At 39.2% G+C, this 16,392-nt stretch overlaps 2 protein-coding genes and 1 non-coding gene across 3 annotated transcripts; 1 reads left to right on the plus strand and 2 right to left on the minus strand.

Annotated features, from left to right (window-relative positions):
* Positions 1-1,938: 1,938 nt before the first annotated feature.
* LOC104415680 (ranBP2-type zinc finger protein At1g67325) lies at positions 1,939-6,319 on the minus strand. The gene is made up of 10 exons (XM_010027008.3): positions 6,181-6,319; positions 5,935-5,980; positions 5,277-5,392; positions 4,079-4,349; positions 3,666-3,736; positions 3,488-3,539; positions 3,283-3,392; positions 3,088-3,112; positions 2,861-3,012; positions 1,939-2,650 (listed from the first exon to the last, which is right to left on the minus strand). Exons 1-10 carry the CDS (start codon positions 6,187-6,189, stop codon positions 2,648-2,650), a joined length of 855 nt encoding a protein of 284 aa, XP_010025310.1. The 5' UTR covers positions 6,190-6,319; the 3' UTR covers positions 1,939-2,647.
* Positions 6,320-10,669: 4,350 nt separating this feature from the next.
* Positions 10,670-15,020, plus strand: LOC104415682 (alpha-ketoglutarate-dependent dioxygenase alkB). Its single transcript, XM_010027009.3, is given in 8 exon segments — positions 10,670-10,906; positions 11,014-11,165; positions 11,513-11,829; positions 11,974-12,112; positions 13,282-13,348; positions 13,494-13,516; positions 13,519-13,614; positions 14,475-15,020. Coding segments are annotated over 8 exon segments (1,044 nt in total). The 5' UTR covers positions 10,670-10,796; the 3' UTR covers positions 14,615-15,020.
* A 361-nt stretch (positions 15,021-15,381) lies between these two features.
* Positions 15,382-15,462, minus strand: TRNAL-AAG. Its single transcript has one exon. It is a non-coding gene; the product is annotated as a tRNA-Leu (tRNA).
* Between the last annotated feature and the right edge of the window lie 930 nt (positions 15,463-16,392).

A 16,392-nucleotide genomic window follows, 5' to 3' on the forward strand; every position in this document is an offset into this window, starting at 1 on the left:
CTCTGTTTAACCACCGAACCGATTTCAATCCTTCTATATTTTTGAGAGCATGAATATAAAACTTTATACCTCGTTTTAAGAGCAATTCTATTCAATTGGGCTTTATTAAACTTTGTATTGTATGAATGGTCGATTGCGCACTCTAAAGGCCGTACTGCAAACACACTCAAAGACACACACCCATATTGGATTTCTTATCTATATAAACCTTATATTTAAGCATTCCAGAGAACTTTTCTTCGGTGCTTCAAGAACAATCGAAATTCTCAATTTCTTTCTCTTAGCCTCCGTTTGTTCTGCTGTCGAGCGCATGTGATTGGTGTAGGACAAAGTTTACAAGCAACCTCATCCTGGCTTTTTCCCTACTTAACCCTACCCGCCAAATCAGAATAGCACCACCCCCAATTACGGATTTGTTTCGAAGAGTTTCACTTAATCCATGTCCAAATTTCAGGACGACGTAAATTCACATATAATTTTCTCATAATTATTATATGTTTGGATTTTGATTGTTCTTGCTTTTCAAAAAGAGTACGAATGCGAACCTGCCGAAAACAAAATCTTTTCCTTCAAATAATTTGAAACGAAATAGAAGAACCGACACGCTGAAATCAAAGCTGCTAGTCATGAATGTTTCTAGCCAGAACATGCAGGCCCCAAAGCTAAAAACCATTAAGTGGCAAATGAAAGGACGATCTGTACGTCAGGTTTCAACAGTATTATAAACACGTAAAAGAAATTTGACAAGGAGCGCTCGAATTAAATTCTACGGGTGAAGGACGTCCTATCTTTGTATGCGGGTCTCATCTTCGAGCCTTCCAACAGTGCTGTATCACAAGCCAAAAAAAACAAATAGACCAGAGCCAAGCACGGCAACAGAGTCCCAGGGCCAAAAAAAAAAAAAAGGGCACTCAAAAAGCACCCGCTTTTACAGTCCCCTTCGGTGTGTGATTATCAGCTGTGAACTTTACTTTAAACAAAGAAAAGAAAATTGACCAAACGAAGGTAAAAAGGTTCAGAGCTACGTACTCACAGACAAAACACCCACCGCCCACTAGCTCTTTTAGGGTCAGGGATTTAATACGTCCAGGGAACAGACATAACCAAGGCTAATCACTAACCAAAGCACCCAAGATGCTTGATACGGCTTTCAAAAGAACAATGCTAGAGATACTAAACTGGTATGATAAGGAACTGCAGCTTTATTGTGCCGTAAAACGCCCTAACTCACACGTTTGGTAATTATGTATTTTATAACCGCAACACCTTAAATTTAGGCATGACAAAGCTAGAGGAGACAGTTTCCTCAAGTTGCTCTAAGCCGCTATAGCTTAAAAAGTGCTGCAACAATAAAGATTATGCGGAATGCCCCACAAAAACTGCAACAACCTTTTCCAGGGATGCAATTGTCGGAAAAAAGCTATACCAAACAATTGGTTACAAAATCATGTGCAGTGTGGGATATTCTGGCAATTTTCTACACAGGAGGGTGCACTACTAAACTAAACCTTTGTTCCTAATATGCTTGAAACAGCTTAACAACCCCTTAAATGCCCCGGCTACCCCCAAAGGCAGGACGCACTATGCAAGGGGAAGACCTGGAATCCAGACATTAATTTTTTGCAACAGCTATGAACTCCGAGACAAGGCATTCTAAAACTCGTGGCAACAGATAGCCCAATATAAATTGACTCGCTGTTTCTCGACATTGGCAGTAAGAAGGTTTGATATTTAACAATATGACCACATAAGTAATATCATCGTGCAGCTTCCACCAAAATTAAACTCAGAGACATACATAATGATGGCACAGGAAAGACCTCATCTAAGAGCATACACTCATGAGAAATGCAATATCTACTCAGTGTACTAAACTTTGTTTACTAAATGATACAACAACTGATTATTGTTAAATAAGATACGTTCACTGGACCCCACTCTTTAAATATTTGGCAATTCATAATTGAAGCATGTCAAATGTGCCCACACATCATTTAGTGAAGAATATTTAGCAAATACTTTGTATCCCGAATATTGCTCTATGTCCATATAAAGTGAGTCTTACCCATTCAGCATGAAATAGAACTCTCAATGGAATACCTGACACCACCTCACAATACCTAAAAGATCAGGACTGTCAACTTATAGTCAACAGACAAAATCATGACTTGAGAACCTCTGCCAATAGATGCAAAAGCATTTGGAACAATTGTACTTCACCTTTGCTGAGAATCTTTTTTTTTCTCTTTCCTTGGAGAAGTCACTACCCGGTGAACTTAAACACACGAAACCAGAAACATTAGCCCCAGAGATTTCTGTGCATTTTTTTAAATTTGTTGATGCACATAACATTTACTGGCTGGAAAAGATGACTCACTTGCAGTTCAAGAGCCTAAAATATTAAACAAAAACCAAACTGAATAATCCTTGCCACTCCTGCTGGCTGACAGATAATGCATTTGGAGGATCCACAAAGACCATATAAACCATCACTTGATACAACCACCTTGACACGAATTATGAGAGGGTAGAGGACTTGACAACCGCTGCAACATGAGGACGACAAGACTGACTTTCAGACACCCACATTGTAGCAAAGCTGGACGACAACTCTGGACCTTCTCAACCCTCAAATATGTCCTAGAACTCACTGGAACAGTAGACAATTGCTTATCAATGAATGCACGAAAGAAGTCATACTATAAAACATATCGAAGATAAAAACTTCATGAACATTTACTGACTTAACATGGCTATTTATTATTTTTCCACTAAGTTTATTGATAATTGTACAGATGGTTGATAGAAGCAACAATAAATTCAGGTAACGGGAGTACAGGGAGCACATTACACAACAGACCTGATCATTTTCATCCTCTGCTGGAGGGGGAGATTTCTCAGCCTCAGATGGTTTGTCAGCACCGCAATTCTGTTTGTTACACTTTGTCCGGAATGGATAATTTATGTTACCACATTGCTCACACTTCCAACTACCCTCAGGCATTTTTTGTTCTGAAAGCAACTTTACATATGAGTACCAATATAGACAAATATGAGGCAACAACATGACCAGCAATGATAACTTACTATAGTTTTTGTCAGATTTTGGAACCTGCAGTTGAAGGGCAAAAAAGTCCGTTAGTTTATTATAATAAACATTCTTCAGCTAATTTAAATTGCCAAGAGCAAAATGATAACTCGGGAATACAACAAACACATTAAAGAAAGCCACAAAGTTCAATCTCCTCAAATTGCTAAATTGTTTGCCAAAGCAACACAAACCTGTGATCCAGGCTTTGGAGTGTTGCACTTCCTCATGTTGCATACTTCTCTAAAAGAGAAGTTAACATTTCCACAATTCGGGCACTGCCAGTCATTATCACGTGTTGCATCTACGAGGTTTTAAAGGAAATATAATGTCAGTGGGAGATGAACCAGTATTCCTATTGTTGACTTTACAAGCAGTAACCAGCCACGGCATACAAACCTGCCCCCCTCTTTTGAAGTTTATCATCAGGGAAAAATCCCGGCCGTGGTCCCTGAGAGAATAAATATCAGAACAATGACATGCATAATATCTGAAAGAACAACACTGAATAATGTAGTTGTAGAGTGAAAAGGAAAAGGCAGCAACATCCGAAGAAAGAACGAAATTTCACATATACCATGCCACCAGGGCCCATTGGTAGACCCAAGCCATATCTGTCCATCATAGGAGGTACCCCATACATTCCACCTGAAAAAGAACCAAAGGCAGCCATTACCGACAAGCTTAATAATCAGCAATTATACAGAATCTTGTAGAGATTGCCTAAAGACAATACACAGGCAGTGTTAAGTACTGTTTTTCATTTTCTCTCACTATCTGTGATTTAGCTCAGAAAGTGGAAAATCTTTCAAAAAAAGACATAAGAAGTGAAAGATGAAAACCATAAAACTCAACCAAACACTATTGAAAAACAACCACATACGATTTAGAGGCAAGGATCTTTTAATCATTCAAGACTTAGAATCCTAATTGCCACCCAGCAGTCAGTACAATAACCAGAGTAGTAGCAAAGCTTAAAATAATGATTACCATTTCCAATCATCGATCCACTTGAATAAGGTGCCGCTCCAGATAGATGAAGCGGTCTATAAGGACTACCAGCAGAAAGGCGACCGCCATAATTGTAATGATATGCTGAGCCCCCAGAAAATGGGACATCATATGGCGGTATCGTGGACCCATTAAAGAGAGAACCATATGGTGGCACTCCCATATACATAGAGGAAGGTCCCCCAGCACCCATATATGGGGACGGCGATGAGTAACTCTGTGGGGGCTGCACTGGCTTCATTGCAAACTTCTGAGGAAAAAGAAAAAAGAAACCTTAGCAACATCACATTAGGATCACAGTATTGCCAGAAGTTGGCAAAGCAAACATAAACTAAGCCGAATAGCAAAACCGGTCATCTTGAGAACAAAAAATGTATTAACAGTCACGCGCATTGACTGTTAATTAGCTTTTCACCTTGGAATATGCTTTACAAAAGCATTCAAGCCTCCATATTAATTATATTTTTTGATAAGTGACTAAAGTTCCATGCAAAGACTTCTATGCATGCAATGGTATCCCATACCATCTTAAAACCACATAATTCAGGTACTCTCAGTCTCTTTGAGCTACCTTTTGATTAGGAAAAAAAGGCAGCTAAATCATAATTTCAGGACATTTTTGCCCCAAACACTCGCAAGCAGGTTAGTTAAACCCAGATTAAATATGTAAGAGCAACAGCAACCATTGACCAAACCAGTCACTTGGATAATGATGTGGATCCAGCCTAGGAAACATAGGCATATTAAACTTGCGCACAAAAGGTTATTGTTGTGGGGATCCTGGTGGAACAAAAGATATTTATCTCCAACAGAAGCGAGAACAATTAATCGTGACATAGAGACACACAACATGCTAACCCATCTCCTATTTGATAATGCACACAAAAATGCACAAAGCTAGTATATGAATTCGCATAACTAATTCCATCCATTAAACAGGCAAACATTAGCAGGCAGATATCTTAGGAAAAAAATGCATTGACAAAACACAAAACAAACAACCTATTTAACATTGAATCACAACAACGGAATATCAAGCATCTAATAGAAAATCTTGGAGTGGAATAAAGGAACAAACACGATAATACTTAGGCATTGTATTCATGAGTGTGGCCATAACTAGCAGCTGAGCAGGTAGCTATTAAGAGGATTTACATCACAATTAGTCATATATTACCGAGTTATGATCAGCTGGCCTTGGTTGAGTGCAATTACGCATGTTGCAAGTTGTCCGGAATGAAAAGTTCACATTCCCACAGCTAGGGCAAGTCCAGTCATCTTCCCTCCGACTACCTGCAATTTTCACCTGATCAACATATCGGCACCAAAATCTAATGGGGCGACAAAAGAGGACAGCGGGAACATGTCCTATCCATTCTCCGAGGACCAACAACAATAAATATTCCTAACCATAAGTTAAGCCGAAACACACAGCATTAACGCAGAAAAAACCATGTTTCGAATTTCCAAATACATCGGAATTCCCCTTTTAGACCGGCTTTAACAAATCGGGAAAGCAGGTTTCCTCCTTCCCACTTCTCGGTCCCATTTCGAACTCGATAAACATATCGCTGTCGATTACTGTCCCTACTTTCGGTTTTGTCGAAAGCATGTTTAATAGGTCAAAATCAGGATTCTAGCCATGCAAACAGCACAGGTCATTCCATCAAAATTCATAAAAGAAACGTCCTCTTTCTGGATCGATTATCTTTCTTGTTCGTCCTGAACCGGCTCAAATTACTCTATACCTAAAAAACAAGAGCCAAAAAAAACAAAAAGAAAGAAAGAAATCATCGCGGCAGAGAGAGAGAGAGAACGGAGAGGTGGTGGTTTACCGTCGGTTCTGGCGCGCTTGGCGGCGGAAGAGTTCCTGTTGTCCACCTGAAACGACAACGACAACAACAACACGACTCAACCACATGACCACCGCTTCGACGACGACGACGACGACGACACGCGCACCTCCAACCGAGGTTGAGGGAATCGCGGATTCCGGCGATCGGAAACGGATGCGAAGGCTCCAGCGAGACGGACGAGACTGGATGGAGCGGAGATGGATTCGAGTCGGGAAAGAGGAGTACCTGAGACATGGCGGCGGCCGGAGGCGAGCGCGGGCGGAGCGACGGCGGAGCGGAGGGTCTCGAGCGAGCCGAGAGATTCGATTCAGCGCGAGCGAGCGAGCGAATCGAGGGCTAGCGAGGGCGACGATCCCTTGTGACCTCCTCGATGCCGCGATTAAATTGCAAGAGCTGCTGCGCTTGGGCTATTTTTCCACGGGGCAGTCCGTTCTTCAGGCCCGGGTCGATTGGGCCCAATAAGATGGGAAGGCTGATTGGGCTTTTTCGCTAGGCCCAATATGAGAAGCATATTTAGATTAGAAGAAGAAGAGAAAATTAAAAAAGGGGGTTATCTTTCTGCTTCCAAAACACTGATTTTCGGGAAATGTATCCTGCGATTGTCATTTTCATTGACGTGTCCGTATGGTTTGGCTCATCCGATGAATATCTCGCATGGTTTTAGACAACTTATAACAAACGGAAATATCCGGTTGATTTTTATTAATCTATCTAGCTAAAAAGATTTGTCTGAATTTTCACGTTATACCTATAGAGAAAAAAATATAACTAAACAAAAAGCATAATGAGTGTTGCGATGGATACTAAAATTGTTAATTATAACATAACAATTGTCGAGTGAATATGTTCACAAACTCAAGGTGTATTTAAATATCTAAAATGTTAGGGTTATGTTCGGGCATAAGGGCACAATTAGGACTTTTCGTGCCAAAAATCAAATCTAGAATATTTTTGTTATTTTTTCGTAGTGCTAGACCTCAGCATAATCAAGTGAGCTAATGATAAAATAAATTTGGTTGCACAGATCATAAGAGCCTAAAAATTTAATTGCTAGGATTTGATTGTGCGAATTACGGAACATAGCTTGTTTTTATTTTTATTCTTTGGCTTAATTCGACAAATAGAAAAGTTGCCCCCATACCCATATGAGAAAAATTGTGAAAACCATCCTAGTTATTTAATGAAAGAGAAAACAACACAAATGATTCTTAAATTTTATTTAATGTACAACATAGTCTATAAACTTTAGCTTAATATACAATATTGCCTATGAACTTTTAACTTATCTGATGTGATTTTTTAAATTTTGGTAAATGTTTAAACTAATTATAGACTAAATGAGAATATTTAATATGATCCCTAAATTTAAATTGATGAAACGATAATATTGGTCATGGTTTGGAAATTAGTTTAAACATTTATCAAAAGTCCAGGGTCATTATTTAATAAATTAAAAATATGGTAACAACATTAGACACTGAGTTAAAGTGCGATGATCACATTGAAAAAATTTAAAGTTCGAAGATGATATTGCATTTGAGCTAAAGTCGATGGCTTAATGTTGAGGGATATTTTGTATGATTATCATTTCAAAAAAATGAAGAGGAAGAGCTATGTGAAACCTTGACAATGGAGTCGATGCAGAAGATCGATGGTTCCTTCATCAAACTCGCTCGAGGCATTGAAACTTCCAGCTTGGAAAATGTACGGGACAAAGAAACCCCCCGGTGATTCGGAGCATATGGCTTTCAAGCGACCTTAGAAGAAGTACAAGCTCTTCTACTACCACGACGGTTTTCTTAAGTCATTAAGAAAGTAATCTCCTCTCTGTTCTAGCATTCTCACAGAGGATAAAAAAATGGTTTTTTGGAGTTGTCTGCCCTTGTGTTTGTATAATTAGATGTGATCGATTTTGAGGCTATTTCGAATGCATATGTGCAATGTTGTGAGCTTTTTAGTGGTGCTAGTGACGATTTTCAAAGTTAAGGTTAAAATTTAGAAAATACATAGAATAAATTAAAAACTCTGAAATTATTATGAAATACATGAATGAATATTCATTATATTTATCCTATCTATTGTACTTATTATGGTACATCTGTATCATACATTCTAAGTATATTTCCCTATACAATGAACGTTCATTTTCCTTATTCAGTACATGTATCATTCGATACATTAATATTAATGATAAGTACATTATTGTTCTCCTATAAATAGGAGTTTAATTTTGATGTATAACAATATAGAATACAACAATAGTCACACAACAGTGATAGAACAGATATAAATTGGAAATAAAATTATCTCCTCTGACTTTCTCTACGATATCTGGTGTTTGATTTTCTCACTCAATCTCTCTATTCTCTTTATTACATATTTGCAACGCAATATTTTACAACACGACCACCAGCCGTGATGGCTTCGCTGGGTAGGCTCCAGACTTCTGAAAGGAGAGGTCGAGAGTTCGAAGCCCCTGCAACGCAAGTTGCAAAGAGGCTGGTGGGCCACTTGGTGACTTGCCCGGTGGCATGGGGTGGTGGTTTCCCATGTTGCCTCCAAGTTCTACCCGCCGGTTATCGGATTCTGCTCTTGAAGTGGCGGTGGATATTTGTAAATCCTTTTAATTAATAAAAATCTATTTTTGCAAGAATTATGGCAAATATTGAAAAGCCCAAATTTCACATCCTAGAAGTGAGTAGAAAGAATTATCTATTTTTGTGCTTTGACATGGAAATGCACCTCCAAGGGCAAGATCTCGCTAATACAATTACAAATGATGAAATTTCAAATGAAAATGATAAAACAAATGTGCTGATTTCTATTCGTCGTTATTTGCATGAGAGCTTGCGAACTCAATATTTATCCATTCGAGACCTTCAAATCCTGTGGAGGAGGTTGAAGGATGGGTATGATTATACCAAGATTGTTATCCTCCCTCAAGCACAATATGACCGGCAAAATCTCAGATTGCAATATTTTAAATCAGTATCTCGACTATAATTCCATTTTATTTAATATTATTTATTAGCTTAAGTTATGTGATATCAAACTCGTTGATGCAGAATTGTTAAAGAAAACTTTCTCCACCTTCCATGCTTCGAATATTATATTGCAGCAGCAATATCGGCAACGTTAGTTTGCCACATATTTTGAATTAATTTCTGTGCTCCTTACTACCAAGCAAACTAATTAATTGCTGCTAAAAAATCATAATCTTAAACCTGTTGGCTTAAAAGTATTACCTGAAATACATGCTAATTTTGAGAAAAATACTAACTATTTTAAAGGTTATAAGCGCAGGCAAAAACATAATCCTAGGAGGGATGATAGGAAATTTAACCACCTTATGAAATCAAACTTTGGTCTTAATCATGGCAAAGAAAAGAAGCCAAAGAATGTGATTAATGAAAGTATTTGTCATCGCCATGGCATGGCTGGGCACTGGTCATGTACTTGTCGTACGTTAATGCACTTTGTTGACCTATACCAAGCATCTTTAAAAAATACGGGCAAGCGTGATGAATCTTATGCCATTGAAATCAATCCTACTGCCATAACCACTATTGAGGCCAACAATATTTTCGTTGGTGGGATTTCTCTTGCTCTTGAAGTAGCAAATGCAAGGACCTTTGATTACTTTGATGAGGCATTGGATTAGTGGATGATGATTTGAACTTCGAATTTTATGATTCTAATAATTTCTTTTTAGTTGTTTCGCTTTAAATGTATTACTTTTTATTATTCTTTCATGCTTATGAATCTCATATAATATTTATTTGACTCCATGACTAAGAGCAAGATTGATTAACCCCATAAGTGGTTATATGGCTCAATTGAGAGAGAGATATTATGAGCTATGCATTATAGCATTGATATGACAAGATGCAAGATTGATTAGCCCCACAATGGATATATATTCATTGTACTTTTTTTTTCTGTCCGATTTTCTCTCATAGGGGTTTTTTTTTGGTAACTCAGGGAATCTCGTAAGTTGACGGTTGGTGAGTAAACCTTGGAGAAGCGACTACAGGACCCACCATCACAATATTCTAGATAAAAATCCCTAACGACGCCTCTGGATTTGAACTTCTCCCCACAAGGTTTTTCCGGCTTAAAGTTTTTAACGAGGCAATTAATACATCCATAAAAGAAAGAGATCATAACATTTGTGCTCTGCACTCTTTTTCCCTTTAGTCCGATTTTTGTTCCACTGAGTTTTCCAGCTTAAAATTTTTAATGAGGCAATATCGTTCAAATACACATTCGTAATAAATACAATGAATATTCAAAGGAGAGTGTTATGAAATATATAAATGAATATTCATTATATTCATCTTATCTAATGTATTTATTATGGTACATTTGTATCATATATTCTATGTACATCTTCTCATACAATGAACGTTCATCTCCCCTATCCGTATATGTATCATTCGATACAGTGATATTAATGATGAGTATATTATTGTTCTCCTATAAATAGATATTTAGTTTTGATGTACAACAATATAGAATACAATAACATTACACAACAATGATTTAATAGTCATACATTGGAAATAAAATTATCTCATTCGACTTTTTCTATAATATTTGGTGTTTGATTTTCTCTACTTAATCTCTTTATTCTATGTTATATATTTGCAACGCAATATTTTATAACAGAAATCACATTATATCATTTTATCCCACCAAAGATTTAATTGCAAGAACTCGATCCCGGTCATTCCTTCAAGGAGATGAAGGGGAAGAGCCGCGTAAAACCCTGACAATGGAGTCGGCGTAGAAGATCGATCAGATCCCTCCCCTCGCCGGAATCGAAACTTCCGGCTCGGAAAATGTACGGGGCGGAGAAACCCTCCGGCGATTCGGAGCGAACGGCGTTCCGGCGAGCCGAGAAGAAGTACAAGCTCTACTACGACGACAGTTCTCTCAAGTCATCCCGAAAGTAAGTCTCCTCTCCCTGTTCTAACCTTCTCACGGAGGGGATACAAATTCGATCTTTCGGAGCGTCTCACGGTTTCGCGCGTCTTCGTTTGTGATTTTTTTGGCTAGGAAGAAGCAGGCCAAACCCGTGGACGTATCGGACGTGATTGATTTCAAGGCCATTGCGGAGGCGCACGAGCGGGGCGGCGAGCTTCCGGTCGGCGTCGCGGCGGCTCCGTGCGGTTTCCGTCGGCCCGTGTTCTGCTTGGAGGGTCGGCCCGGTAATTGCTGCTTTCGACTGCTTCGCGTTTGATCGATTTCTTGTTTAGCTGGTCGGAGTTCCTCCTCCTGAATTGGAAATTTCCATGTGCTCGACCTATGGGAATTGAGGATTTAGCTTGTAGTCTTATGCATGACGATTGGCGAAAAAATGTTATAGTAGAAGAATCCCATTTTCTTAGAGTAAAGATTAACGTTCGCCAATCGGCATATGCGCACTTCAGTTGCTGATCGGTGTTGGGACCGCCTTCCCGTCTGTGCCGGGTCGAGATCCTTCAAAGTGTTGTGTAGATATCGATGTGCTTCTCTCCTTGTCATTCGGTTTTTGACTTGGTTGTTGATAATGTAGGATTTTATTTCATTCCTGGGGCGTTAAGTCTAGAAGAACAGTGCCAATGGATGAGGGAGAGTTTACTCAGCTTCCCGCAACCACCTAATAGAACGAATCATAATGCGATATATGGCCCTCTACAGGATCTCTTTGCTGCTGCAAAAGAGAGGAAGGTTTTGGTGAAAGACGAGAGTGACGAAGACCATCCCACTTGGAAATTCGTCGATGAAGCTGAAGTTCTGTTAAGAGGAAACGGTTGCACGTCATGTCTGGCCTCTGCTCTTTTACGGAAGCTACGATGGAGTACCCTCGGCCTTCAGTTTGACTGGTCTCAGGTAAATAAAGGGAACGGAGTGGCTAAAGATTTACATGCTTATGGCTGCATAACCCTTTCTGTTGCCATCTCTTTGGCATTCTAGTGATCAATCTGGCCAGCATTTTACTTTTGATCCATAAATAGCTTTTGCTATGCAATGCAGCGGAACTATGATGTGTCTCTTCCACACAATAAGATCCCCGATGCACTCTGTCAACTGGCTAAAAGACTGGCTACTCCGGCAATGCCTCAGGGAGAAGAATTTAGACCCGAAGCTGCAATAGTGAATTACTTTGCATCAGGTACTTTTCTCTGATTTCTACTGTGTCGGTAATATTGGAAGTCGACAATGTTTCAATTGAACTATGACATGGAGAATGGATGTGCGAATAGGAGCAAAAGTGAGTCAAACTACTTGAGTTTGATTCATAGACTGTTTCTGCTTAAATTTTTTGAGTTTAAATATGAATGAATAGCTGAAGCGTTTAGACACATCGAGCTCAGGCTTGACAATTCTCAACTCTGCTCATAAGCCTAATAGAGGTGTTGAATTCTGCATGTGTAGGTTGTTATTTACATCTATAGATGTGAGAAGCATATACGAAGTTGTACTGTAACTTTATATTCCAAGTTTAAGCTCAAGCTTAGATCAAAATTTACTTTCTGATGATAGAATTTAGTCCAGTGGAGCTCGAGCTTATAAAGCACTACCTCCAATCAAGCTGGTGCTTTGAAAAGAGGGAGGTTTGATCTTAGCTAGAGTGGAGCATCATAACTGCCTCAAGTCAAGTTAAGTGGGAACTATGTTAACATCAATCAATTACCCCTCACATACTGAACTAATTGGATTTGAACAACATGACACTTAAATGATGTAAACCCTAGGGTCATGCTTAAAGAGGAGAGGATGAAGGAAGTAAGATAGGAGAGTGATAATAAATTGAGAATGAAACTGTAGTGTTAAAAATTTTCAAAACACAAGGAAAATTTTATTAGTGAACCATTTGTGCTACTACGATGATATGCATTTATGGATACAAATTAGCCTTAGGATGAGTAATTTCATGGCTTAGACATTACCACCTATTTTATCAGTACTGGGATAAGAAGCTTCCCAATCATGATAATCCCACATTATCTCTTGGTCATTCCTAAAGGGAGGGGCCGCTAGCTGCAACCACCCTATTGAAAGTTGAAACTGCCATATCCAACACCTGGCCACTTTGTGGACCAATGTCAGCCAGTCCCAATGTCAACAGAACTCATAACACTTGTCTTGGGCCATAAGCTGCATCCTAATAATTTGTAGTGGCCATGATGGTTGTCACCCTCCTGTACATAATATTATTGTTTCAATTTTGCATTAACTTCTTGTTCTCTTTTTTCATTGGATCAAGGATTGTAATTCTTTTTCTGGTAGATGATCAGAAAGTGTAACTAATCTGGTGTTTACATGTAATTTTTCTTTCAGGTGATACTTTGGGTGGTCATCTTGATGACATGGAAGCAGACTGGAGCAAACCTATAGTTAGCATGAGGTACATCATAGTATTTCCCTCCTCTCTCTCTCTCTCTCTCTCTCTCTCTCTCTCTCTCTCTCTCTCTCTCTCTAGTTTGCTTGAAGAAGAAAGATGATGGAGTAATTATTTTGAGAATCTAACACTATGTGTACTTCTCTGACAGTTTGGGATGCAAAGCTATCTTTCTTTTGGGGGCAAGACTAGACAGGACGATCCTATAGCAATGTTTCTTCGAAGTGGTGATGTCCTACTTATGGCTGGAGAAGCAAGGGAATGCTTTCATGGTATGAGTTCCTTGGCAGCTTTATTCCTTGCTTTCATTTGTTACCATAAAATTATGTCCAATCAAGATGTTGAAGCTCTTGAATGCTTGACTAAGATGTCGAAGCACTTGAATCTGAATCTTAGTGCACTAGAGATCTTTTTCTTTAAAAATGGCGTTTGTATCATTTAGAAAAATTAGTCAACGGAAAATAATATCATTATCATCTATTTAACCACAATCTATGCCTACCACAATTGTTGCCTAAACATTTTGAGTGATCGTGAAAATGTTTCATTGATACATTTTTTTCAGTGATAATTTAAGTAAAAGTTTTCAAAATCATTAATTTTCTGTGAAACAAACACACTTAATCTACACCGGTTTTACTCTTCCGTGAGATGTAAGATTACTAACTCCAATGTGTTGGTAGTGAAAGTTCCTTACCCTTCTCTCCTGTCCACACTAATTATTACTCTACAATGGTTGTCTTCATCCAATGAGCTGTTAGCCTGGCCCAGTGATGATCCTTCTCCTTGCTTGTTTAGTGCCTTTGCATGTCTTAATAATTGCAAGAGACATTGCTTACTAATAATTTTGCTACTTGGCGATTCCAATGATACATTTGGATACAGAGAAAAGAAAATGCTACTTCAAATTTTCCTTGGTTTTAAACCTTCTATTCTTATTTTGTGCTGGATCAACCATGCTCATGGCGTGCCTTGCCTGTAACATTTGACCTCACTTCGCCTTTTCTTGTTCAAAGTAATAGGTCATAGCAGTCTTAGCATCTATGTAATTGGTACGCATTTTTTGGTATCTGACAATGCTATTCGGGCTCTCTCTTGACTCTCTGCATCCACTTATATTTTTCCAATGCAGGTGTTCCCAGGATCTTTACAGACAAAGATTCTGCTGAGATCACTCCACTTGAGTTGCATTTTTCAAATCAAGATGATTGTTTTCTGCAGGAGTACCTCAGAAGTTCAAGAATCAACATCAACATCAGACAAGTCTTTTAGAGTGTACAACTATACGCATTCAAAGTCCATCTCAATGTGGTTCTTTATTCTTTGATAGCCAGTGTAGTGTCTGTTGAGCAAAGGAGAAAAAATACCAACAATTTAGGATAGTCGACTAAAGGTTAATGGCGAGTATTATCCATCAGCCATCAGAGTGTGCGAATTGCAGAGCCGTATCGAAGTGCAACCAAAAAAAGGAGGAGAGGACGGCTAAAGATATTCGACCCGACCGTGTGCTTGCTATATCGAGGCGCACAAAGTTATCAAAACACTACAAGTTCTGTGGGTGTGCTAATGAGGATTTCAATTGTTCCTTGCTGAGTCGAACGAGTCGTTAAGGGAACTTCATTAGGCTGTTTTGGTTTACGTGACATTCTATTCCATAAAAATTCATTGCGATTCCTCATAAGAAGTCCAATTTTTGCTGCCTGGCCCCTTTAGAGTCCTGCGAGGCTGGGCTTCACTTTACGGTTTATTTCATCGCCATTGCTGACTAATATCCATTTGCCACACTGTCTTGTATGGTCCTTAAGCGAAATGGCAGATCGGCGAGGACCAAAAAATGCTTGCGGTTATCAGCCGTGCTAATCTTCGGCAAGTTAGCTGTTGATCTTGTTCTTCTCAACACATTAAAAGGGCAACACGAGTTAAATCAATGCTAGATCAGAAGTCCATTGTCCTGAGAAATTTGTGAAAAGAATGTTCCACAGACCTAATGGCTTCATTGAAATGGCAAAGAGGTTAAAAAAAATAGTGAGGACAGAAGGTGTGGAGAGTGGGATTTGAACCCACGCCCTTTCGGACCAGAACCTTAATCTGGCGCCTTAGACCAACTCGGCCATCTCCACTTGATGTCCAATTTGACGTAATAAATTATTTTATAGGCGACAAGAAAACTGTAATCTTCATCGTGGGATCTACGTTTTGCTAATGATAATTAGCGCTTATCACTCCAAAAGGAGAAGAAAAGAAAGGAGGGAGATCGCTCGCTCCCTTCGGTCATTTGCTAGTTGGCAAGTGTAATAAATCATCCTGAGGATTCGGGTTAGCTTCTAGAGAGTTGGACTGGGCGTCTTCGCCTCTGTGGACACATCCAGCGATTGTCCGAAGGCCCATTACGTCGTTCAAGAGTTTCCTATCGAACGCCTGCGTATTGACGGTTTTCACTGCACAAGCGGGCTCTTGAAATTAATCAGGCCGTGGCGCACAGCTGATTCCAAGGATGGAAATGGATGTGACATGTCTATCTTGGACCAAAAGCCACTTTGTGCAATAATCATCTCCCTAACGGCGCCTTTAAAGACCAGGTGTCCAGCCTATATAGTTTAAAACACTCGACTAATCTCCAGTGAAATATGTCCCTTTCGCCACGTGATGTCTCGATGGTTCCAGCCACCGGTTGGCACGAATTATGAGTTGCTTTGAATTATGTGACCATATACATCAAATAATTTAGATTGTTAGGACCTCCGTAAGGACATGGTATGGGGGACAGAGGCTGATGGTGACCACAAGAGAGAGGATGCACAAGCTAAGTAGGCGACGCTTTTAATGTTGGTGTTGTCGCTTCATTCAACAAGCAACGACATTAGCATTTGTCGTCAGAGACCTTATCAGGTGCGGTGTCAATCTTGTTGGGAGATCAAGCAAGAAATCCGATATATTTATCTAGAGAGATCGCCAAGAGAAAATTCAAATTTGAATCCATCATTATACTTAGTTGGACTCACATTCACTAAGAAACTTAAGTTGATAAGTTATGGGACCAAATGAAATAT

The sequence above is a fragment of the Eucalyptus grandis genome, chromosome 8, assembly GCF_016545825.1.
Source record: "Eucalyptus grandis isolate ANBG69807.140 chromosome 8, ASM1654582v1, whole genome shotgun sequence".
NCBI lineage: Eukaryota > Viridiplantae > Streptophyta > Magnoliopsida > Myrtales > Myrtaceae > Eucalyptus > Eucalyptus grandis.